The sequence below is a fragment of the Eulemur rufifrons genome, chromosome 8 (genome assembly GCF_041146395.1).
Source record: "Eulemur rufifrons isolate Redbay chromosome 8, OSU_ERuf_1, whole genome shotgun sequence".
Classification (NCBI taxonomy): domain Eukaryota; kingdom Metazoa; phylum Chordata; class Mammalia; order Primates; family Lemuridae; genus Eulemur; species Eulemur rufifrons.
This window is the reverse complement of record NC_090990.1, coordinates 19,236,424-19,260,614: the sequence shown is the minus strand read 5'-3', so window position 1 is coordinate 19,260,614 and position 24,191 is coordinate 19,236,424. Positions and strand designations below refer to the sequence as shown.

Below are 24,191 nucleotides of genomic sequence, written 5' to 3'. Positions count from 1 at the left end.
AGTCTGTTTTAGGTCCCTGTTAAGATCTTTGAAGGCTTCTGTGACCCCGTTGGCTTGAAGCAGTGATCCCCAATCTTCTAGCACAAAATTAGATCAGCTGTAAGTTCTATGAACCCTGAAATTTTCAGGAAGGGCTAGCAAATGTCCTTGTACTATATAAATTGGAAAATGGGATCTCCTAATTTATTTGGAAAACGAGATGGGCTTAAGGTTGACAGGTGGTCTAGCATTGACTCACCTTGGTCAAGTTAATCCCTTCTCTGCCACCATTTCTCATGGAAACTACTTAAGGCAATTAAGGCCAAGAAATGGGTGGGGTTTGGGGATCTTGACACACAGATGGCCCTTTGGCAGGCCAGTCCCTAATGTGATCCAGGCCTTGCAGATACTGCAACAGATGATGGCATGCACCAAGTCTTGAGCCTTTTTTTTTTTGAGACAGAGTCTTGCTCTGTTGCCCTGGCTAGAGTGCTGTGGCGTCAGCCTAGCTCACAGCAACCTCAAACTCCGGCGCTCAAGCAATCCTCCTGCCTCAGCCTCCCAAGTAGCTGGGACTACAGGCATGCGCCACCATGCCCGTCTAATTTTTTCCTGTCTATTTTCAGTTGTCCAGCTAATTATTTTTTTTAGTAGAAACCAGGTCTCTTGCTCAGGCTGGTCTCAAACTCCTGAGCTCAAACGATCTCCCTACCTCGGCGTGAACCTTTTTCTCTAGGCTCAGCATCCTCCATCACTTACCACCACACATTACTCACTGAGCCATGGTCCTTCCATCCCCAGAATGCCCTTTCTACCTAGCTAGTAGCCATGGAGTTAAGTTTGTTGGGGGGACCCTAAAATATCAGACACAACAATGACATACAGCAGGTGCTCAGGCTGTAGAGAGCCTTAATGGTTTACTTGCCTGGGGTTTACTAAATGAGTCATTACCCACTGTGGATATCCCCAAACCGTTCTTATCTCTAGGAGTATGGACAACTGCATGGGGCAAGTGGTTGTGACCAAAATAGCAATCTGAACTTTGTTCAGCAGTTGGTCCCCTGCCAAATGAACTGCTGTCAAGTAAAGGCTGCAGCACGGCATAAATATTCATAACCTTGAGAAATGCTCAGTCATTACAAATCATTTCAAAAAAGGCTTCAAAATTTTTTAAAAAAAGAGTCTCATCTTCCTCGCACAGTCCTTTCTGACACGTTCTTTGTCCTTGCTACATCACAGCAGGGATCTCAGAAGACACTGTGTCCAGGGGCTGCCAGTGACAGTCCATTAGTGCGTCATACAGCTCCTCGCTCTGCTCCATGAACTCCTTGTTGGCCTCAGTCACATCCAGCTGTGGCATGGGGTCTGGAAGGAAAGCAAGGATGAGGTCAGGGAAGGCTAGGGGACAGCTGCAAAGGACTTGATGCAGTTCCCATCAACCAAGACTGTTCTAGGGTAAGGTCCCTATCCTTTCTGTCAGTTTCCTCTCTTAGGGGCTGATTTCACTGCCTTGCAGGGTTCCTGGGAGGAGGAAAGTAGGATCATGCGTACTTGGAAAACGTAATAGTGGCGGCTGTTATTACACATATTATTGAAAGCTGTACCTGTCTCCAGCCATCATGTACCCTAGATTTTCTGGTCTGGTCCTCATTTCAAATTTGGGTTTGGAAAGTTTGATCAAAGTTATTAAGTCCAAAGTACCATCTGAAGATCTGACAAATGCCTAATGAAAGAACTGTGGTCTTTCATAGGGGCTGAGAGGCCGAGTCCTGCATTTGAATCTTTTTTTTTTTTTTGAGACAGAGTCTCACTCTGTTGCCCAGGCTAGAGTGCTGTGGCGTCAGCCTAGCTCACAGCAACCTCAAACTCCGGGGCTCAAGCAATCCTACTGCCTCAGCCTCCTGAGTAGCTGGGACTACAGGCATGCACCACCATGCCCAGCCAATTTTTTCTATGCATTTTTAGTTGTCCAGCTAATTTATTTCTATTTTTTTAGTAGACATGGGGTCTCGCTCTTGCTCAGGCTGGTCTTGAACTCCTGAGCTCAAACAATCCGCCCAGCTCAGCCTCCCAGAGTGCTAGGATTACAGGCGTGAGCCAGCACACCCGGCCTTAATCTTTTTTGATTGTAAAAGTGGTACTTGTTCTTTAGAAATCATGACAAAATATATAATAGTATTAAAAATACCATATCAAGTAAACTATTCTTTAAAAAATATTAGGAGCCAGGCAGGGTGGCTTCTGCCTGTAATCACAGGTACTGGAGAGGCTGATGAAGATCACTGGAGGCCAGGACTGGGCAACACAGCAAGACCCTATCTCTAGAAAAAAAGGAAAATGAACTTCAGCTGCACATAATTTGGATGAATCTCACAGAATGCTGGGTGGGTGCTGAATGAAAAAAGCAACACAATACATAAAGTATAACTGCAATATTTAAAGTTAAAAAAACCAGCAAAACTAAACCATACTGTTTAGCTATGTACAGCTAAGTGATAAACTATGAAGAGAAAGAAGAAAATGGTTACCACAAAAATCAACACAGTAGTTTTCCCTGGCAGGCTTGTGGGTTTTGATCTGAGGAAGGGAGTCTCTGGAGCAGGCTTTGTTCTACTTTTTAGAGATGAGAGTCTCAACATGTTCCCATGTTAGCCTCAAACTCCTGAGTACAAGTGATCCTCCCTCCTTAGCCTCCTGAGTAGCTGGGACTATAGGAGTGTGCCACCACGCCCCACTCTTGTTCTACTTTTTATTTTTTTTTCTTGAGACAGAGTCTCGCTCTGTCACCCAGGCTAGATTGCAGTGGCGTGATCATAGCTCATTGCAGCCTCCAAGTCCTGGGCTCAAGTGATCCTCCTGCCTCAACCTCCCAAATAGCTGGGAATACAGGCATATACCACCATGCCCAGGTAATTTTTTTTTATCTTTTGTAGAGATGGGGGTTTCACTATTGCCCAGGCTGGACTCGAACTCCTGGGCTCAAGTAATCCTCCTACCTCGGCCTCCCAAAGTGCTAGAATTACAGGTGTGAGCTGCTGTACCTGGCCTCCTCCTACCTTTTGATCTAGATGAAAGTTTCATGGGCAATTGCTATATAATTACATGTTAAACTGTACATTTATGTGTTTTTCAATATATGTATTTCACAATAAACAGTTGTAAAAATCATTATCAGTATGGCTGATAATCTCAGCTGTCTTTTTGGCAGTAACTGACAAGCTGATCTTAAAATTTATAAGAATGCAAAGGACCCAGAATAGCCAAAACAATCTTGGGGAAAAAAATTGAGGACTCACACTTCCCCATTTCAAAACATACTTGAAAGCTACAGAAATAAAAATTCTTTGGCCATGGTCTATGGCTACACATAGAGATCAATGGAATAGGATGAAGAATCCAAAAAAAAAAAAACCTCTATACATCTGTAGTAAACTGGTTTTTGATAAAGGCACCGAGATAATTCAGTGGGTAAAGAACAGTCTACAGCTGGGCATGGTGGCTCACGCCTGTAATCCCGGCACTTTGGAAGGCTGAGGTGGGAGGATTGCTTGAGGCCAGGTGTTTGAGACCAGCCTGGGCAACAGAGCAAGACCCCATCTCTAAAAAAAAAAAAAAAATAATTAGCTGGGTGTGGTGTCACATGCCTGCAGCTACTCAGGAAACTAAGGCAGAAGGATTGCTTGGAGTTAGAGGTTACAGTCAGCTATGATCATGCCACTGCACTCTAGCCTGGGTGACAAAGAAAGACCCTGTCTAAAGAAACAAAACAAAACAAACTAGTGTTCAACAAATGGCACTAGGACAACTTGATTTCCATGTGGAAAAGGATGACATTGGACCCTACCTCACACCTTATACAAAAACTAACAATGATTTTAAAAAAATTAACAATGGATGGATAAGACATAAATGAAAGAGCTAAAACCATAAAACTCTTGGACTAAAACAGGTATTTCATATTTATGATATCAAAAGCATAAGAAACAAAAGAAAAATAGAGAAACTGGACTAAGTATGAATTAAAAATTTTTGTGTTTCAAAGTATATCAGGAAAGTGAAAAGATAACCCATGAAATGGGAGAAAATCTTTGTAAATCATATGTCTGATAACAGACTAGTATCTAGAATAAATACTCTTACAACTCAAGAGTAAAAAGACAACCCAGTTTTTAAAATGGGCAACAGCCAGGCATGGTGGTGCACTTGTAGTCCCAGCTACTCAGAAGGGTAAGGTGGGAGGACCACTTCAATCCAAGTATTCAAGGCCAGCCTGGGCAACATAGTGACAATCTGTCTCTTAAAAAAATAAAGCAAAGAGGCCGTGGTGTGGTGGCTCATGCCTGTAATCCTAGCACTCTGGGAGGCCGAGGCAGGTAGATCGTGTCAACTCAGGAGTTTGAGACCAGCCTGAGCAAGAGCAAGATCCCCATCTCTACTAAAAATAGAAATTAGCTGGACAACTAAAAATATATAGAAAAAATTAGCCGGGCATGGTGGCGCATGCCTGTAGTCCCAGCTACTCGGGAGGCTGAGGCAGGAGGATTGCTTGAGCCCGGAAGTTTGAGGTTGCTGTGAGCTAGGCTGATGCCACGGTACTCTAGCCCGGGTGACAGAGTGAGACTGTCTCAAAATAAACAAATAAATAAATAAATAAATAAAAGGGTAAATTTTATGTTTTGTCAATTATATCTCAAAATAAAAACCAAAAACCTAACTGGGATCCTGCAACATATTCTATTTACATCTGGTCTTTTCTCACTGAGAACATTTTGCTATGTCAAACTCAGAAAAAGACAAGATTTTTAAAAAGTTGCTACCATTATTTCTTTAACAAATCCTCTAATATTGGATATTTATCTGTTCTGATGGTTATCACTTTGGGTTAAAAATCTTTCCAGCAAAATTACTAGTTCAAAGGGCATAAACCAACTTTATAGAAACATTGTGACGGTTAAAATTTTAGGTGTCAACTTGGCTAGGCTAATGGTACCCAGTTGTTTGGTCAAACACCAGTCTAGATATTGCTGTGAAGGTATTTTGTAGGTGTAATTAACACCTGCAATCGGTTGACTTGAAGTAATGATTATCTTCTCTAATGTGGGTGAGGCCTCATCTAATTACTTGAAGGCCCTAAGAGCAAAAACGAGTTTCCCAGAGAAGGAATTCTGCCTCAAGAGTAACAGAGAAATCCTGCCCTAGTTTTCCATCTGGCAGCCTTGCCCTACAAATGCCAGACTCATGACTACAACACCAACCAGTGTCTGGGTTTTCAGGCTGCACACCTGCCATACAGATGTTAGCCTTGCCACACCCCACAAGTGTGTGAGCCAATTCCTTAAAATAAATCTCTTAATACATAAATATATCTTATCGGTTCTGTTTCTTTTTTTTTTTTTTTTTTTTTGAGACAGAGTCTCACTCTGTTGCCCAGGCTAGAGTGAGTGCCGTGGCGTCAGCCTAGCTCACAGCAACCTCAAACTCCTGGGCTCAAGCGATCCTCCTGCCTCAGCCTCCCGAGTAGCTGGGACTACAGGCATGTGCTGCCATGCCCAGCTAATTTTTTCTATATATTTTTAGTTGTCCAGCTAATTTCTTCCTATTTTTAGTAGAGACGGGGTCTCACTCTTGCTCAAGCTGGTCTCGAACTCCTGACCTCAAGCAATCCTGCCTCGGCCTCCCAGAGTGCTAGGATTACAGGCATGAGCCATGTGCCTGGCCTCACTTACTCTTAAGAGTCTGTTTCCCTTTTGAAATCAGTCAGTACTGAATCTTGGCACCTAAGTACTGAGCCTGTACCTACAATCTGAAGGATCTCTTTGTCATTTTAATCTAAATTGTAAGATTTAAGCTCTGAGCATCTACAGAGGCTCTAGATAGAAACTGTAAGAAAGCAACTGTAACCAAGACCCACCTGGTTACTCCACTCAGTGTAGGTGACAGCTGATGGGGAGAGACTAGTGAAGGGGTTGGTCAAGGTCAGGTGTCTGTGTGTGCTAAAGTCTGTGGGTATACATATAATAAAGCCCCCTTCCTTACTCAGAAGACAGGGCCTAGAAGATGCCCTACTGAAGCCAGGGACAGATGGAGAAGGGCAACCATCCCTGCAGTGCCCACCCCACCGGGGGGAGATGAGGTTCCAATGGGAAGCATGATAATGCACTCACTGGTAAAGAGCATGAAAAACCCGGCAAGACTGCAGGGATTCTAAGACTGATTCTACCTCTTGCTACTATGTTGCAACTTGCAACTATTTTAATCTTGAACAAGTACTCTAACTTCTTTATCTCACTTTTCTATTATAAAATCAGGGTAATTGTAGCACTTACCTCAAAACTATTGTGAAGATTAAATGATTTAATACACGTAAAGTGCTTAGGACAGTGTTCTGCACATAGTAAAGCCTCAATAACTGTTAGCTACCGCTATGAATAGCTGTGTAAGCCTCAGTTTTCTTTTCTGTAGAATGGGTATTAGAACGGCACCTATCCATCACAGAGTTCCCAGGGAGCAGTGCGTGGCATAAAATATGTTGGCTATCATTATATGACTAATGGATGCAAAAGAGATTGGGAAATTCTAAGGAGTTACCTACAGATCTTATAATTCGGCTAATTATCTGCAGAATGCAGGCAGTGTTTCTGGGGGAAGGAGCTGGAGACTTGAATACAGAAAGACAGGGACTCCAATCCTTACTTTGCCCCGAGTCACTGTGACCCACAACGGATCATTCGGGCTTTCTGGGCCGCTAGTTCCCCATCTGTCAATTGGAGTTCCTGTGTCCTGCCCAGCCCACTCCACAGGGTCACCACTGTTGGAATCAGATGAGAGGGCACACGTGAAAGTGCTTTAAAAATGTATGAATTATACAAGTTTGTTCTTGGCCTGAAGGTGATCTGTTTCCTTTAAAGGACATTTTGCTGTGACCTTCTCTTGAAGAATAATCCTCAAAATAGATTTTAAACTTAAAAGTTTAAAATGTACTTTAAAAAAAGTTTTATTATATATAACTATTATGTACCCATAATAATTAAAAATAAAAAAATTAAAAAGACAAAAAAGTTTTTTCTTTACTTAGAAATCAATATCTGCTTTTATAAAACTGTTTAAATTTTATTTCCTGAAAACTTAATATCTATTCAGAACGATGTTGAAAAAATTATTTTTAATTGTTTTCCAGTTTTTTAAAACCTTAGAAAATCTTTTAAGAACCATTAGTATCTTGTTTGAAAAAACATTTGAAGTTTTAGCAATTCCTTCAGTTGTACTTTCCTTTTTCTTCTGTTAAATTGAATAAAAATTACAATAAATACTTTTAATAAAAAATTAGTAATGGCTATTACTACAATGCAGGATTAGGGGGTGATTTTCAGTTTCTTCGTTATACTTTACTGTATCTTCCAAATAAAATGAATTTTATAAACCATCAAACAAATACAAGGTAATAGTATTACAGTTAGAGACCTACATCCTGGGATAGAATGCCACACGTCTAGGGAATGATGGGCTTCCTCCCCTGTAGCTGCTTGTCCCAGGCTCTCTGGGATGTGCATTCATAACTCTGGGTGACACACATCACATCTTAGTAATCACATATGCATCTGGCTCTCTCACTAGAATGTATGTTCTTCCAGAGCTGAATTTACCTTGCTGTCTCTCAGTATCTAGCTGAAGGCACAGTGCCAGCCACAAGATAGTCACTTGACAATGGTCAATGGAGGAATGAATGAATAAACTCTTACCTTCCAATGCATCGTCTCCAACTTCTTCATACGTCTGTCAAGAGACCAGAGAGGTGGGTGAAGAGCATGGTGAAATTGTGGCCCATGACCACAATGCCTTATTTTTAACAAGAGGAACAAGGCTATTTTAGCTTTCCCCATTTTTTCCAAAGCCCAAGTCCCAGCCCTGACCAATCCCATCCTGGAGAATGACCCGTTTCTAGGGGAGAGACTTAACCCAAGAAGGCCAGACTTGCCAAATCACCATTACCTGCATGGTGCTCTGAGTATAGCCATACTGGGGGTAACTGTAGCTGTAGCTGCCTGTGTTCTGGTCATAGCCCCACTGGGCATAGTAGTTCTGATACTGCTGGTAATACTGGTTGTAGCTGTAACTATACATTTGACTATATTCCACTGGCTTTACCCGGCTCCTTAAATAAAGAAACAAAAATAAACAAATATAAGCAACATTTCCATAACACTGGCTAAGTGGCCAGAGACTGTTTTAAGTGCTTTATGCAGATTAACTCATTTAATCCTCACAACATCCCTGTGCAATAAGTATACCATTATTCTTATTTTACAGATGAGGAAACTGAGGTATAGAGAGAGGTTAAGTAATTTGTCCAAAGCCACACAGCTAATAAGAGATTCAAACCCAGGCTGTCTGGCTCTAGAGCCCACACTTTTAAGACAAGAGGTTTTAATGGTTAGGTTTGTCTCTCTAATCAAACTTTGTCAGGACTAACAAAAGAATATCCTGCAGCTGTTTAAAAAAAAAAATGATTGTGCAACTATATAGAAAACTGTATATACTGAGGAAACTGAGGAAAAAAAGAAAGAACTTCACTTTTGTAATTAAAAATGAATAAACAAATCACAGCTCTCTGCACCTCCAACTCCTGGGCTCAAGCCATCCCCCTACCTCAGCCTCCCAAGCAGCTAGGACTACAGGTGTGTGCTGCCATGCCTGGCTAGTTTTTTTTTTTTTTTTAATGTTTAAATTTTTTGTAGAGATGGGATCTCACTATGTTGACCAGCCTGCTCTTTCAAGTTTTTATATGATAGAATATACAACAAGTAACATTTTGGGGGGAAATCAGGACGATCTTCAATGTATTAAACACAAACCAAAAAGAACCTCAAAATCTTTGTTGCTTTAAAAAAAATGGCCACGTGGATGTTCTACCCTAGTAGTTCAGCTACTCTTGTAGTTTTGGTGCAGAGTGTACCAGCCTTGACACTGTTTCCATGGCAGGGGGAGCTGTCCTACGAATTGTAGGATGTTTAGCCGCATCCTTGGCTGCTCCCCACTAGATGCCATTAGTACATCTTCCATTGTGATAACCAAAAATACCTCCCGATGTTGCCAATGTCCCCTTGGGGGCAAAATCACCCCCAGTTGAGCATCATTAACTTGGCTGAAGGAGGAAAGGTTCCATTCAGAGAAAATTTGTCTTACATCTGCAGGAGAAACCTGCTTGGAGTTCTAAGTTAAGAACGGTTTTCTACCTGGCATGACAGCCATAACAGAGATGTATATAATATTCTACAGGATGTCTGCAACATTAATTCTTACCCATTCCCATAGCAAGGGACATTCACAGGCAGTTTGTAGGTCTCGTTAATATAAATAAGGCTAAAACTGGAAGTAATTTTTTTCCTTTTCTTTAATTCTTATTAATTCTGTAGATAAGTTCCCAACAGCGGCACTACTGGGCAAAGAGCAAGAATATCAGGTATATATAGCCACACAGCTTATCCAATATTGCCATGGGCAACGTCTGAATATATCTGCCTCCCCCAATCACAGCTCTACCCCCAACTATACACTTCTGGAGGGGCGGGTTATGCTAGTTCATCTCCAATACCCAGGACACAGCCTGGCAAATAGCAGCCATTCAGCTACTTGTGGCTTGAACTGAACCTCCCTCGCAGTCTCCCACCCAGTATGGGGATGCCCTGACTCTCAGCAAACAGATGAGGGGTGTCCAGATTGGGGTGCAGGGAGGGGAGTCCAGATCCCCTCTACCTTCCCTACAGGACTCACGCTTTAGGGATTGCCACACTCAGCCGCACAGGTTTAGACCCCAGTCCCACTGCTCCCTGGCACTCCGTCAGTGCTCGCTTCTGTTCCAATTCATCTGTGAATTTCACAAAACCATAACCCCTGCAGGAAAAAAAAAAAAAAACCCAACACATTATTTAGATCACAAATGTGATGAAAGTCTAAGAATGGAGGATTGGAGAAGAGGGAAGGGCAGGAAGATGGGCAGGAACACAGAAAGGAGAAGGGGCTGAGAAGGGCAAGAGAGCCATCAAACTAAGGGAAGGGACAACAGTCCCATTAGTGGAGGTGAGCACAGAGCAGTGTCAGGATTCAAACACAGGACGATCCTGAGATCTGCAGGAATTCCCATGTTCAGTTCCCCATTTTCCTCGACACTTGACATTTTCCTTGGGCTCCTTCCCAAATAGGAGCTTCCTTCCCAATCTACTGGAAAGTAACTATTATCATTATCACTGTGGTAGTAGCAGTAGCAGTAAAAGTTGAAGAAATTAATTGAGTAAATACTTACAGAGTCTGCCCTAATGTTTTCCTGAGCTCATAGTCTAGCTGAAGTTAACAAGCACTTATTTCCTAGGCACAGTGCTGATTACTTCCCCAGGGTCATCTCATCAAACTGGTCAACAATCCCATGAAGGTAGTATCGACATTATACTGAGGAGGTAACTAAAGTTCAGAGAGGTTTAGTAACCCACCAAAAGTCATAACAGAAGCAGGATTCAAAGCCACGTCTGTCAGACTCCCAAGGCCGGAGCTTCTAAATACTATGCTGACCAAGAATGAGCTTTTCTTAAGGTTTTTCCATTTTTCTTTCTTTTTTTTTTTTTTTTTGAGACAGAGTCTCACTCTGTTGCCCGGGCTAGAGTGAGTGCCATGGCGTCAGTCTAGCTCACAGCAACCTCAAACTCCTGGGCTTAAGCAATCCTACCGCCTCAGCCTCCCGAGTAGCTGGGACTACAGGCATGCGCCACCATGCCCGGCTAATTTTTTGTATATATATATTTTAGTAGTCCATATAATTTCTTTCTATTTTTAGTAGAGACGGGGTCTCACTCTTGCTCAGGCTGGTCTTGAACTCCTGACCTCGAGCGATCCACCCGCCTCGGCCTCCCAGAGTGCTAGGATTACAGGCGTGAGCCACCGCGCCCGGCCAGTTTTTCCATTTTTGAAGTGGAAAACTTCTAACTACACTGAAAGGCTCAGTAACAGTAACAGATAAAATAGCAAACACCTATAAATAATTTCCCATGTGACTTATTTATATGATATCCTTTAATCCTTACATCAACCCTATGAGCAGATACTATTACCAGCCCCATTTTGCAGATGAAGACAGGATCAGAGAGGCTCAGTAACTCATATACTGCATTATTCCTACCAGCACTGGAGCTGGGCTCACACTCCAGAGCTCACACTGCCATGCTACATGGCCTTTCTAAAACATCTCCACCTGGGAAAGAGAAAAGTACGGGCATCAATAACAGTAAGGCCTTACTTAGACACGCCTGTCTGGTCCAAAACCACCTTGCCTCCCCGACAGGAGGGGTAGACTTTCACGAAGAATTCATACAGCATGCCATCGTCCACGTCTGGGGTCAGGTCCCCCACAAAGAGGGAGTACTCAGGGCTGAGAGGGGAGAACAAGATTCAGAGACAAAGACCAAAACCTCTGCTCTCAGGTGGTCCAAAAGCAGTGAGTTATCTCACTTGATTGTTCACAGTCAGTTACAGATTGAATTCCTTGTTCTACTATTTTCCCCTTCTCACTACTGCACTTGACTAGTCCAAAAAAAAAATAAGCAAGCAAGCAAACAAAAACCCTCTGCTCTGAAGAGCTTTTTGGCATATTCCAGGTAAACATCTCCTGGGCCTCTTAGGGAACAACACACCGATGGGTTTAGTTAACCAGGCCCTACTTTGTTCCATTATAGCAATCCCGGAAAAAGAGTATGGAAGAAGTCTCTGTCCCAAATCCCTCACCCAGTACACAAAGCCTGTCTGGCTTCAAGTTTTTCGAGTGCATATGGGAGGATGGGGTCAGAAGGGCAACTTTGAGGCACTCAAAAGATAAAACATTCTGCATTTATTGCACATTTTTAACACAAATGTTAAAAGACCGAGAATAAGAACTAGTTGTCTCCTAAGGAAGTAAAGCCTAGCTAAAATGAACCCCCTAAACTTTGAGAACAGGGGTCAGTAAACTTTTTCTATAAAAGCCAAGTAGTAAATATTTTAGGCCTTATAGGGTACCTATGGTCTCTGCCATGCTTTCTTTCTTTTGCCTGTTTTTATAATCCTTTAAGAATGTTAAAACTGTTTCTAGCTTGTAGGTAATACAAATCAGGCCAAAGTTTGCCAACTCCTGCTCTAGGAGATCAATTCTATTCAAAAAATAAATCAACAAGCAATACTCTTATTTCAAGTATGATACATATTCCTTGTATAAAATCAGAACACATAAAAGCACAAAGAAAATAAAATTATCAATAACCCAACCATTTGAACATAATCACTATGAATGCTTTAATATATACTTTTGTCTTTTTTCCAAGGCTTTTCTTCTCAATTTACAAAAATTGGATACAATTCATCATGTTTTGTTACTAGCATTTTTTGACTTTCAACATATCGCCAACATCTGGGCATGTCAATGTTCTGCAACTTGTTAATGATACATAAAGACTTGTTAATGAACACACAGCATTCAAATTAATGAACACATTATAATTTAACCACTTCACTATTATTAGGATATTCGAGTTTTCCCCAACTTTGCCCATTATACATAATACTTCAAGGAACATGTTTGAGGCTAATCTTTGCACACATTCATGCATAAATCCTAAAACTAGAATTATGGGGTCAAGGGATCCAACTGTTTTCAAAGCTTTTGATACAAATTTTTTTTAAGGGACAGGGTCTTGTTCTGTTGCCCAACTGATTACAGCTCACTGCAGCCTCAAACTCCTGGGCTCAAGCCATCCTCCTGCCTCAGCCTCTCAAGTGGCTGGGACTACAGGCATGCACCACCATGCCTGGCTATTTTTAAAAAACTTCTTTTGTTGGCTGGTCATGGTGGCTCATGCCTATAAGCCTAGCACTCTGGGAGGACAAGGCGGGAGGACTGCTTGAGCTCAGGAGTTCGAGACCAGCCTCAGCAAGAGCAAGACCTACCCCCCCCCCGCCCACTCTCACCCCCGTATCTCTACTAAAACCTAGAAAAATTACCTGGCTGTCATGGTGCACACCTGTAGTCCCAGCTGCTCAGGAGGCTGAGGCAGGAGGATTGCTTGAGCCTAGGAGTTTGAGGATGCTATGAGCTACAATGACACCACTGTACTCTACCTGGGGCAACAGAGAGACACTCTGTCTCAAAAAAAAAAAAAAAATAATAATAATCATCTTTTTGTAGAGACTGGGTCTCTATGTTGCCCAGGCTGGTCTCCAACTCCAGGCCTCAAGAGATCCCACTGCCTCAGCCTCCCAAAGTGCTGGGTTTACAGGCCTGAGCCACTACGCCTGGCCCGATACATTGTCTTAAAGCTTTCAAACAGCAATGTGAAACTGCCAACCGATGTATTTTGCTACAACAGGTCAATTGTACAAAATAAAACCTCCATACTGTGGGGAGTAATAAGTTGGAAGGCTGGGGAGGGGACACACATAGAAAAGACATGGCCTTGACAGAAGGCACACCAGGAAGATCTTCCTTGAGAGGGGGCACAGTGCAGCCAAACTCAGCTCCCAGTCCTCCTTTTTTTGTGTGTGTTTTGAAGATGGTCTCCCTTTGTTGCCCAGGCTAGAGTACAGTGGTGTCATCACAGCTTATTGCAACCTCAAACTCCTGGGCTCAAGTGATCCTCCTGCCTCAGCATTAGCAGCAAGTAGTTGGGACTACAGGCGTGCACTACCATGCCTGGCTAATTTTTTTTTTTTTTTTTCGTAGAGATGGGGCCTCGCTCTTGCTAAAGTTGGTCTCAAACCTCCTGCCTCGGCCTCCCAAAGTGCTAGGATTCCAGGTATGAGCCACTGTACCTGGACCCATTTCTCCTTTTTAGCAGTGACTGGCACAGTGACATATTGTGCCTCTAGCTAGACATTACTCTGTGCTTACCTGTTATCTGGTTGTTTCCCATAAGTAGCATAGTTCAGTTTAAAACGTTTTGCCTGGAAATTTAAAAACAAACAAACTAAAACAGAGAAAGGTGTTTCAAGAGTCAAACAATATTTGAAAAAAACTGAAATAAATTACCTTGGCCAAAACATCTCCCCCTCTCTAAGCCTCAGCTTTCTCTCCTGTATAAAATGAGGGGGTTGCACGGATGACCGCTAAGGGCACTGCCAGCTCCATGGTTCTATGAGCCCAGGTGTGCCAGCTGGTGCAGCTGTAAGCTAAGTAACTGTGGGAAGAGCAGAATGTAACTCTCTTGAAACGTGTCCTTGCTGCTGCCAGCCTGTTCTAGTTTCTCAAGCAGGCAAGAGGTCTAGAGTTTCAAGTCTTCTGTTATGGGAGGCAGAGTGGGAAGGGCATGGATTCTGAAGTCAACCAATCTTCAGTTTGAATCCTGGCTCTGCCACTTACTACCTGTTGCCTTGGGCAAGTTATTTCACTTCCCTGAGCTTCAGTTTCATGGGCTGTCAAAGATAACAATGCCCACTGTACAGGGCAGTTATAGGATTAAATAAAATGATATAAGTATACAGTAGCGATTCAATAGATGGTAGTAATCAATGACAATAAAAATGGCTACATCATCAGTATCTAAATGTCCTTACAGGTGTGGCTCCTGGAAGGGGTTTTCCATTAATTTTATGCAAACACTTCTCAGCTGTGGCCAAATCTGCGAATTCTACAAAGCAGTAGCCAGCTGGGATTCTGGAAAGAAAGCAGAGAAAGAGAATGGTTAAAGATACCCAGATGAGGCCCAGGCACAGTGGCTCATAGCACTCTGGGAGGCTGAGGCGGGAGGATTGCTTGAGGTCAGGAGTTTGAGACCAGCCTCAGGAAGAACAAGCCATTGCTCCCGCTCCCCATCTCTACTAAAAATAGAAAAAAAATTTAGCCAGGCAACTAAAAATAGAAAAAATTAGCCAGGCATGGTGGCACATGCCTGTAGTTCCAGCTATTTGGGAGGCTGAGGCAGGACAATCACTTGAGCCCAGGAGTTTGGGGTTGCTGTGAGCTAGGCTGACACCACAGCACTCTAGCCCAGGGGACTGGGGGGGATACCCAGATGAGTCTTGGCCTGAAGGGAGGGAGAAATGGTTTTCTAATTAAGAGCCCACACTGTTTTTGCTCCCTGCCATACCTAACAAGACTTAATATAAGGATTGCCAATCTGGGCCAGTCTCAGACTTACTTAGTAAACATTTTATTTATGCACTGTATCATGTGTAGTCTTGCAAAAAAGTTATATTATGCAATCCAAACAAGTCTTTAGATCTAAAATCCAGTTGACAGGAAATATTAGGGACAGACTAAGTAAAACACCTACTGCAAGGAAATAAACCAACCGATAGGACGTTATGTAAGACAACTAATCCTACCCCCTTAAAACATCCATGTTAATGGGAAGAGAAAGAGGTGGGCTTTCATATGTTAAAAGAGACTTAGAAGAACTAAATGCAATGCAGGAATCTTGAATCTTAATTCATTATGAAACAACAAAACTATCAAAGATATCCTGAGGGCCGTTATAAAAACTTAGATGGAGACTGGTTATTATATGGTATTAGGGAATCATTGTTAATTTTTTTTTTCCTTTTTTGAGACAGAGTCTCGCTCTGTTGCCCTGGTGTCAGCCTAGCTCACAGCAACCTCAAACTCCCAGGCTCAAGCAATCCTTCTGCCTCAGCCTCCCAAGTAGCTGGGACTACAGGCATGTGCCACCATGCCCGGCTAATTTTTTCTATATTTTTAGTTGTCCAGATAATTTCTTTCTATTTTTAGTAGAGATGGGGGGGGGGGGCGGGTCTCGCTCTTGCTCAGGCTGGTCTCGAACTCCTGACCTGGAGTGATCCTCCTGCCTCGGCCTCCCAGAGTGCTAGGATTACAGGCGTGAGCCACCGCGCCCAGCCCATTGTTAATTTTGTTAGTGCAATATGAACATTGTGGTTAGATAAGACAATGTTCAGTTTTTGGCAATATTTATATGCAGAGATATTTATTTAGCAGTGAAGTATCCAATGCTTGTAACTTACTTTCATATGGTTCAGCAAAAAGAAATCATCTATCTAGTAAATATAGATAGGAAGATATTTCTTATATTTAGATAAATACAGATAGACTTTTTTTTTCTAAATCTCTTTTTAAAATCTTTTCTTCCTTCCTTCCTTCCTCCCTCCCTCTCTCTCTTTCTTTTCCTTTTTTACCAGCATGAACTTCATGTATGAATGTTTGAAGACATTTGTTTTTTCAGAGACAAAGTCTGGCTCTGTCACCCAGGATAGAGTGCAGAGGCATGATCACTACAACCTCAAACTCCTGTGCTCAAGTGATTCTCCTGCCTCAGCCTCCTGAGTAGCTAGGACTACAGGTGCAGGCCACCATGTCTGGCTAATTTTAAAAATTTTTTGTAGAGACGGGATCTATGTTGCCCCGGTCTCGAACTCCTGGCCTCCAAGTGATCCTCCCGCCTCAGCCTCTAATAGTGCTGGGACTACAGGCATGAGCCACTATGCCTGGCCTGACTTTGCTTATATTTAATATCTATATGTAATATAGATATATTTATGTAAATATAGATATATAGGTAGATAGATAAGGTAAATCTGGCAGCATATTTATAAATGTTGAAATTAGGTGGTGAGTATGAGTGTTTATTATACTATCTTTAGTTTTGTTTGAAAGTTTTCATAATTTAAAAAAGTTTTTTGGTGTCCTCCACTCAACATTTGACCCATTCCTTCTCCAGAATGAATTATGCTTAATAAACTTTGGCACTTTGCCTGCTTGCAAAGAAAAAAAAAAAAGGTTTTTTGCTAACCTATCACAGGCCAGGGTGACAGGGTGATACAGAGTTGAGGAACATCCTCCTCTGGAAACAGTCTAGTAGGACAGACAATGTAAACCCATGGACAGTACCAAACTGCGGGGTGTCTGTGACATTCCCAATATTCTACTTTTTTTTTTTTTTTTTTTTTTGAGACAGAGTCTCACTCTGTTGCCCGGGCTAGAGTGAGTGCCGTGGCTTCAGCCTAGCTCACAGCAACCTCAAACTCCTGGGCTCAAGCGATCCTCCTGTCTCAGCCTCCCGAGTAGCTGGGACTACAGGCATGCACCACCATGCCCGGCTAATTTTTTCTATATATATATTTTAGTTGTCCATATAATTTCTTTCTATTTTTAGTAGAGACGGGGTCTCACTCTTGCTCAGGCTGGTCTCGAACTCCTGACCTCGAGCGATCCACCCGCCTCGGCCTCCCAGAGTGCTAGGATTACAGGCGTGAGCCACCGCGCCCGGCCTCAATATTCTACTTTTGAAAGTGTCTCACTAGGAGACATAAGTAGGAGGATATGGCCATACCCTTTGGCATCCCTTCCTACTATGAGATTTATACTGAAAATGTCAATTTTTCTTAACATCACCTTATACAGCTAGCACCAGTGAAATAAACTTTTCTGGAAATACTCCTTTACATATTCAGTTTGAATAACACACAGCCATGAGGAGATGGGAGGGCAGAGTATCTGAGACCAGGGATAGCAGAACAGTATCTATGAGCTCTATAAATGTTTGCCGATACTAAGAAGAACTATGGGCCAAATCTGTGACTTCTGTCTAGTGTGCTAGGATTTTAAGGTCCACAGGTATAAAGACCACCACCAGTAAGAGCTGACCATTAGTGAGCACTGTGGACCAGGCACTGTGCTAGTCACTTCACACACACCATCTCTTTTTTTTTTTTTTTTTTGAGACAGAGTCTCACTTTGTTGCCCAGGCTAGAGTGAGTGCCGTGGCGTCAGCCTAGCTCACAGCAACCTCAAACTCCTGGGCTCAAGCGATCCTCCTGCCTCAGCCTCCCGAGTAGCTGGGACTACAGGCATGCGCCACTATGCCTGGCTAATTTTTCTATATATATATTTTTAGTTGTCCATATAATTTTTTTCTATTTTTAGTAGAGACGGGGTCTCGCTCTTGCTCAGGCTGGTCTCGAACTCCTGACCTTGAGCGATCCACCCGCCTCGGCCTCCCAGAGTGCTAGGATTACAGGCGTGAGCCACCGCGCCCGGCCCAAAGCCTTTGTTAAATGAGGCAGGATGTAAATATGTCTGTAGGTACCACCATAAGTAACAGCTAGAGTTTACTAACCATGAGTAAGAAAAGATACTTCCAAATCTTATTTCAATAAATATTAAAATGTGAGAGTCTATGCCAGTGTTTTATTTTTTATTGAGACAGAGTCTTGCTCTGTTGCCTGGGCTAGAGTGCTGTGGCGTCAGCCTAGCTCACAGCAACCTCAAACTCCTGGGCTCAAGTGATCCTACTGCCTCAGCCTCCTGAGTAGCTGGGACTACAGGCATGTGCCACCATGCCCGGCTAATTTTTTCTATATATTTTTAGTTGTCCAGCTAATTTCTTTCTATTTTTAGTAGAGACAGGGTCTCACTCTTGCTCAGGCTGGTCTTGAACTCCTGACCTTGAGCGATCCTCCCGCCTTGGCCTCCCAGATTGCTAGGATTATAGGCATGAGCCACCATGCCCGGCCCCTACGCCAGTGTTTTAAAAAGTAGAAAGTATTACAGAATGAATTTTCATAGCAATAGCTGAATATCTGGGCATTTTTGTCTACAAGAGCAGAAAGAGAAATATTTAGGTGGGCATGATCTACCAGTCAGAAAATCTGTCACTGAGTAATGCGGTTGTAAATACACAAAGTACCTGTTCACCAAAGAGCCACAGAGTGGGCCACACTTCAGATCTCTCACCTCTATTTTTATTTATTTATTTTTGTCCCACAGATCATTCATAAGGAATCTATTTTTAAACCATTTGATGTTTTAGCAAGCCACATGTAGTAAAGTACCTGGCAAACAGTAGATGCTCAATAAATACTATCAAACTGATAAGAAAATCCTCTCATTTCTAACCAGAACCTGAAGAAAAACTATGACCCCAAAGAGAAAGAAGAAACTAGAAGTAACAGAGCACCACTATCCGAAAATATTCTGCATTTTGGTTTTTTTTTAAATTTATTTATTGTCTCATTTCCTCAGTAGAATCAAGTAAACTCCATGAGCAGGGACTATGTCTGGCTTATTTCAGCCAGGAACCTCGAACATAATACATAGTAGTGTCTCTATAAATAATTTTTTAAAATGAATGGCTTAAGAATTAAGAGCACTCATGAGCTTTGAGAACAGACTTGAATTTGAGTCCTGGCTTGTTATTTAATAGATGTGTAACTTTAAGAGTTACTGGCCGGGCGCGGTGGCTCACGCCTATAATCCTAGCACTCTGGGAGGCCAAGGCGGGTGGATCGCTCAAGGTCAGGAGTTCGAGACCAGCCTGAGCAAGAGCGAGACCCCGTCTCTACTAAAAATAGAAAGAAATTAGCTGGACAACTAAAAATATATATAGAAAAATTAGCCGGGCATAGTGGCGCATGCCTATAGTCCCAGCTACTCGGGAGGCTGAGGCAGTAGGATCGCTTAAGCCGAGGAGTCTGAGGTTGCTGTGAGCTAAGCTGACGCCACGGCACTCAGTCTAGCCTGGGCAACAAAGTGAGACTCTGTCTCAAAAAAAAAAAAAAAAAAGAGTTACTAAGCTTCTCTAATAATAGTACTTAGCAGGCTGGGCGCGGTGGCTCACGCCTGTAATCCTAGCACTCTGGGAGGCCGAGGTGGGCGGATCGCTCAAGGTCAGGAGTTCGAGACCAGCCTGAGCAAGAGCGAGACCCCATCTCTACTAAAAATAGAAAGAAATTATATGGACAGCTAAAAATATATATAGAAAAAATTATCCGGGCATGGTGGTGCATGCCTGTAGTCCCAACTACTTGGGAGACTGAGACAGGAGGATCCCTTGAGCTCAGGAGTTTGAGGTTGCTGTGAGCTAGGCTGACACCACGGCACTCACTCTAGCCTGGGCAACAAAGTGAGACTCTGCCTCAAAAAAAAAAAAAAAATAGTACTTAGCTCATAGCTTTTATGATTTTAAAAAGATAATGAATGCAAGGTCCTTATTACCTAGCAGATAATAATCTGATTATGTTTACTGAGCATATACCATGTATGTCAGACATCGTTCTAATGCTGAACGTGAATTAACGCACTTAATCCTCACCATAACTCTAGGAGGCAGATGCTATTATTGTTCCCATTTTTACAGTCAATGTGAATGAGACAGAGTGGTTAAGTAACTTACCCAAGCTCTCGCCGCAGAAATAGCTGTCAAACCCACCCTGGCTCCACTCCTGTCCTTAAGCAATGTGCTACACTTCCGCTCATTAAGCACTCAGAATGTTAGCTTTTATAACATTATAATTACAATTATTAGGAGGTGGTGAGAAGCCCTTACTCTGCCATGTTCACATTCTCCTGAATGACAGCCGCGGAAAGATCTATTAAGGGAGCACTGAGAAGACAGACATACCCAGTGAGGCGGTTTCGGATAATTTTGACGCTCATCACGGTCTCCCCCATGGTGGCAAAGGCTCTGGAGATGAAGTTCTCATCCATGTAGGGTTCCAGCTGATTAAAAACAAGAGAGAAGGGCTCAGGCCAGAGACCAGGTTCCCGTCCTGGGTTCCAGAGCCCCTCCCCCTCCGCACAGGTTTCCCTTTGCAGAGTGGTCTCAACTCCCAAGTCCTCTTCAAACTTGCTCCCCTTTAGGGAGCCTCCCCCTTGGAACTAGGAACCCCATCCCTCCAGTCCTAGAGCCACAGCGCCCCTCAATCCTCTGGATGCCTCTCACTCTATCCCCCAAAGCACCTCCCTTTCCCTTCCACGAACTCAGGTGGGGCCCCAGGACCCCTTCCCTGCAAACGCTGCCTCTTCACTTGGATAAACTGGGACCCGCTTCTGTGTCACCAGAAAGAACCGCTCTCCCCGTTCACGTCCACCCTTTTGGGATCCAAACTCCCCAGTCTTCCCTCACGACACCGAGATGCCACCTCCCCCTCAGACCCCGGGCGGTCGCCTCACTCACGTCGCCCATCCATAGGCTGGCCGCCATGCCCGCGCACCCAGGTGGGGCTTTGCGGGCCTCAAAGGCCGGCGCGGGAGCCAGTCCGCGCTGCGGGGCCCGCCACGGAGCATGCGCCTCCGATGCCTCCTGCGCACGCTCCGAAACTCAGCGGCGAGGGTTGGGCCCGGATGTTCCGCTCCGGGTTTTTGAGGCGACCCGGCAGGGCGCTGGGCTTCCGGCCGCGGGGGGCGGGGCTCGGGCGGAGTCCCGGGGTGGGCGGGCCGGTGGGCCGCTGGCGTACTGGCGCTCTCGGGTTTGTGATTTTATATACTTAAAAAAGAAACAATACCAATATATACACATATATACACCAACTTACTAAATTAATATATGCTTGCAAAATATTGCAAACATAAGCACTTTAAAAAAAAAAAGTGAAAGGCCCCCTTAGGGAGCCTGGACAATCCGGTTCCACTACCTCTGGGACCGTGGGCGAGCCACTGCTCCGTTCCAGCCATCCCCTCACTCCGCATTTCTCAGTTCACAAAACACGAGACTTTTGTTGGAGCCGGAATGGAATTCTTCCCTTATTCCTATATGTGACCCCGGGGCGGGAGGAGAGGAGGGTTAAAAGGAGTTCTAAACTGTAACCTTGCCATCTCAACAACCAATCCCCAAGTCCTGTCACCCTACTTGCTTGAATCTCACTACCCTACTCCAAACCACGAGGAGTGCTAACCTGTCCCAGAACAGTGACCTGCCCATAGAAGGCCATCATAAACAATTTGAATGGCTAGATAATCCTGAGTTTGATTTTGAGGTGCGCCTAGTCTGGGAGTGTCCCGCCCTCAGCCTCACTTGTGTGCTAAGAATGGGAAGACTCTGCACGTGGTGATTGGTATCTCTGACAGTGAAGCTCACCCCAAGTGCTTGAGGGCCTCTTTCTGAGGCTCCCTCTGGGCTCAGTGGGCCCCTGAAGTCCTTCCTTACCAGTCTAAATATCCTAAATTTAGGATGTTGTGCTCCCAAGCCAAGAACTCATCAGTCTGAAAACCTGGGGTCCAATCCCGAGTTGCCAAATTTCCAGCTTTATGCTGTCACTGCAATAGTGTAGTGGTTAGGTGCCTTGGCTATAGACTCAAACAAATACAGCATAATCCCAGCCCCACCTCTTGCTAATTATTTTGACAAGTTATTTAACCTCTGAGCCTAACTGTGGGTAACCACAGTGCTTGCCTCACAGGGTGGCGAGGAAAAAATGAGAAGATGGGAAAGCACTTGCACTTGGCCCCATGCCAGGCCTTCAGCAAGTTCTCCAACCTGGCAGTTCTAACTGGCAGCTGTTCTGTACTATTTGCCCGTCACTATGCTGTGCTCTTTGCTTATTATTTTTAAAATGTATTATACATGTGGAAGATTTTTAAATGTTTAATTTAGATTGTAAGCTTCATGAGACAGGAATCTTTGTCCACTTTGTTTTCTAATCAAATTCCTACAATGACATCTGGGATATAGTAGGCACTGGAAACATACTTGTCAATTTATGACAAATGATAGCAGGCCCTTACCGCATCTATCTCTGCCCCCTCCTCCCTTCCCCCTTGAGACGACTATTTCCAAATCTTTTTCCAAGAATCTGTGTATTTCTAAATAGTATACTTACACCACTTTCTCTTCATTTGCAGTTTCAGATACTTTACCGACCGTCCTCCTATACACACTTCTCTCTCCATCTCCTAATTGTAATTTTTGTTAAAGCACAATGGAACATTCTCATTATGACCCTGTAAATATTACTTATAGCTGAGCCATATGTTGTACTATAAGTACTTTTGCTTAGGGGTAACCAATTCAGGTTGGAGAAGAATGGAGGAAAAGATAAAATTGAAAGTACTTAGTATGTTGGAATATACAAAAGATTTAAACTTGGTATAGATATAGGCACTGAATTCCTGATACTTATACAAATAAAACTAAGTGTATGAAAAGGCAATTATTAACTACAGGAAATAAAAAAAAAATTAAGATAATCACAACAGCAAAGAATTGTAGAGCATCTATGTACATGGCAATGTTCTAATATACCTAAAGCATCTAGAGAGTGCTTTATATTAATTCTTCGGTGCAAAATGAGAAAGAGAAACATGTTCTGCGCGCAGGTAGAGACTGATTTAGAGTCCAGCCTAGTCTGTATACTTTGTGGCTTCTTTCCGTCATCCTGTCTAGAGTACAGTGGTGTCATTATAGCTCATCGCAACCTCAAACTCCTGCCTGCCTCAGACAACAGGCACATGCACAACACCCAGCTAATTTTTCTATTTTTAGTAGAGATGGGGTCTTGCTCTTGCTCAAGCTAGTCTTGAACTGCTGGCCTCAAGCAACCCTCCTGCCTTGGCCTCCCAGAGTGCTAGGATTATAGGTGTGAACCACCTTGCCCCGCCTGTCAGTAGATTCTTGAAGGACAGGTGGGAATTAGGCCAATTGGAAGGGGGTGTGTGTGAAGAGCTTTTCAGACAGAGGGAACTCTAAGTACAAAGGCATCAAAAGCAGAAATATAATGGCATGTTAGAACTTTGAGTAATTCCCTGAGCTCAAGCAATCCTCCTGCCTCAGCCTCCCAGAATGCTAGGATTACAGGCATGAGCCACTCGCTCATGACTTCTTGACCTCTAACAAGTCACTTCAACACTCAGGGACTTTTCCTGAGGGACAGTAATTCCTACTTTGCAGGGCTGATGTGAGGATTAAACAAGCTATTGCATGTAAAGTGTTCAACACAATGCCTAGGCCATTTTTAAGTCCCAATTACAGGAGCTGTTACTAAGAATGGGGCACTTCCAACCTGCTATATTGCCAAAAGGTTAAACTCCAGTAAATATAATCTAAATGGACTTTTTGGAGGGTAGGGTTTGAGTAGCACATAGAAATGCTTTTCACAAAGAAAATATTAAAACATAGTGCCTACATATGGAAATAAAACTCATCAAAAATCAGGTAGGTGGGAGGGGGAGGAGGGGATGAGTAAATTCATACCTAACTGGTACAGTGCACACTATCTGGGTGATGGGCACACTTAAAACTGACTCAAACTGTACAAAAGCAATTTATGTAACCAAAATGTTTGCACCCTCTTAATATTCTGAAATAAAAGAGAAAAAGTAAAAAATATATTGTGCCCGCATCAAAACTAAGTTCAAAGAAAAAAAAAACACAGAATACATTTAAAAATTTTTTACATCATGTTCATTTCTCCAAGAGTCACTGACATCCAAGCATCCTCCTGGTGCTAAACTT

General features: G+C 43.2%; 1 protein-coding gene across 1 annotated transcript; it reads right to left on the bottom strand.

Moving 5' to 3' along the window:
• Positions 1-12: 12 nt before the first annotated feature.
• TRNAU1AP (tRNA selenocysteine 1 associated protein 1) lies at positions 13-20,999 on the bottom strand. Its single transcript, XM_069477552.1, has 9 exons — positions 20,919-20,999; positions 20,364-20,461; positions 14,545-14,644; positions 13,883-13,935; positions 11,264-11,395; positions 9,751-9,870; positions 7,969-8,131; positions 7,719-7,752; positions 13-1,344 (listed from the first exon to the last, which is right to left on the bottom strand). The coding sequence occupies exons 1-9, from the start codon at positions 20,943-20,945 to the stop codon at positions 1,208-1,210; spliced, it is 864 nt and encodes a 287-aa protein (XP_069333653.1). The 5' UTR covers positions 20,946-20,999; the 3' UTR covers positions 13-1,207.
• Between the last annotated feature and the right edge of the window lie 3,192 nt (positions 21,000-24,191).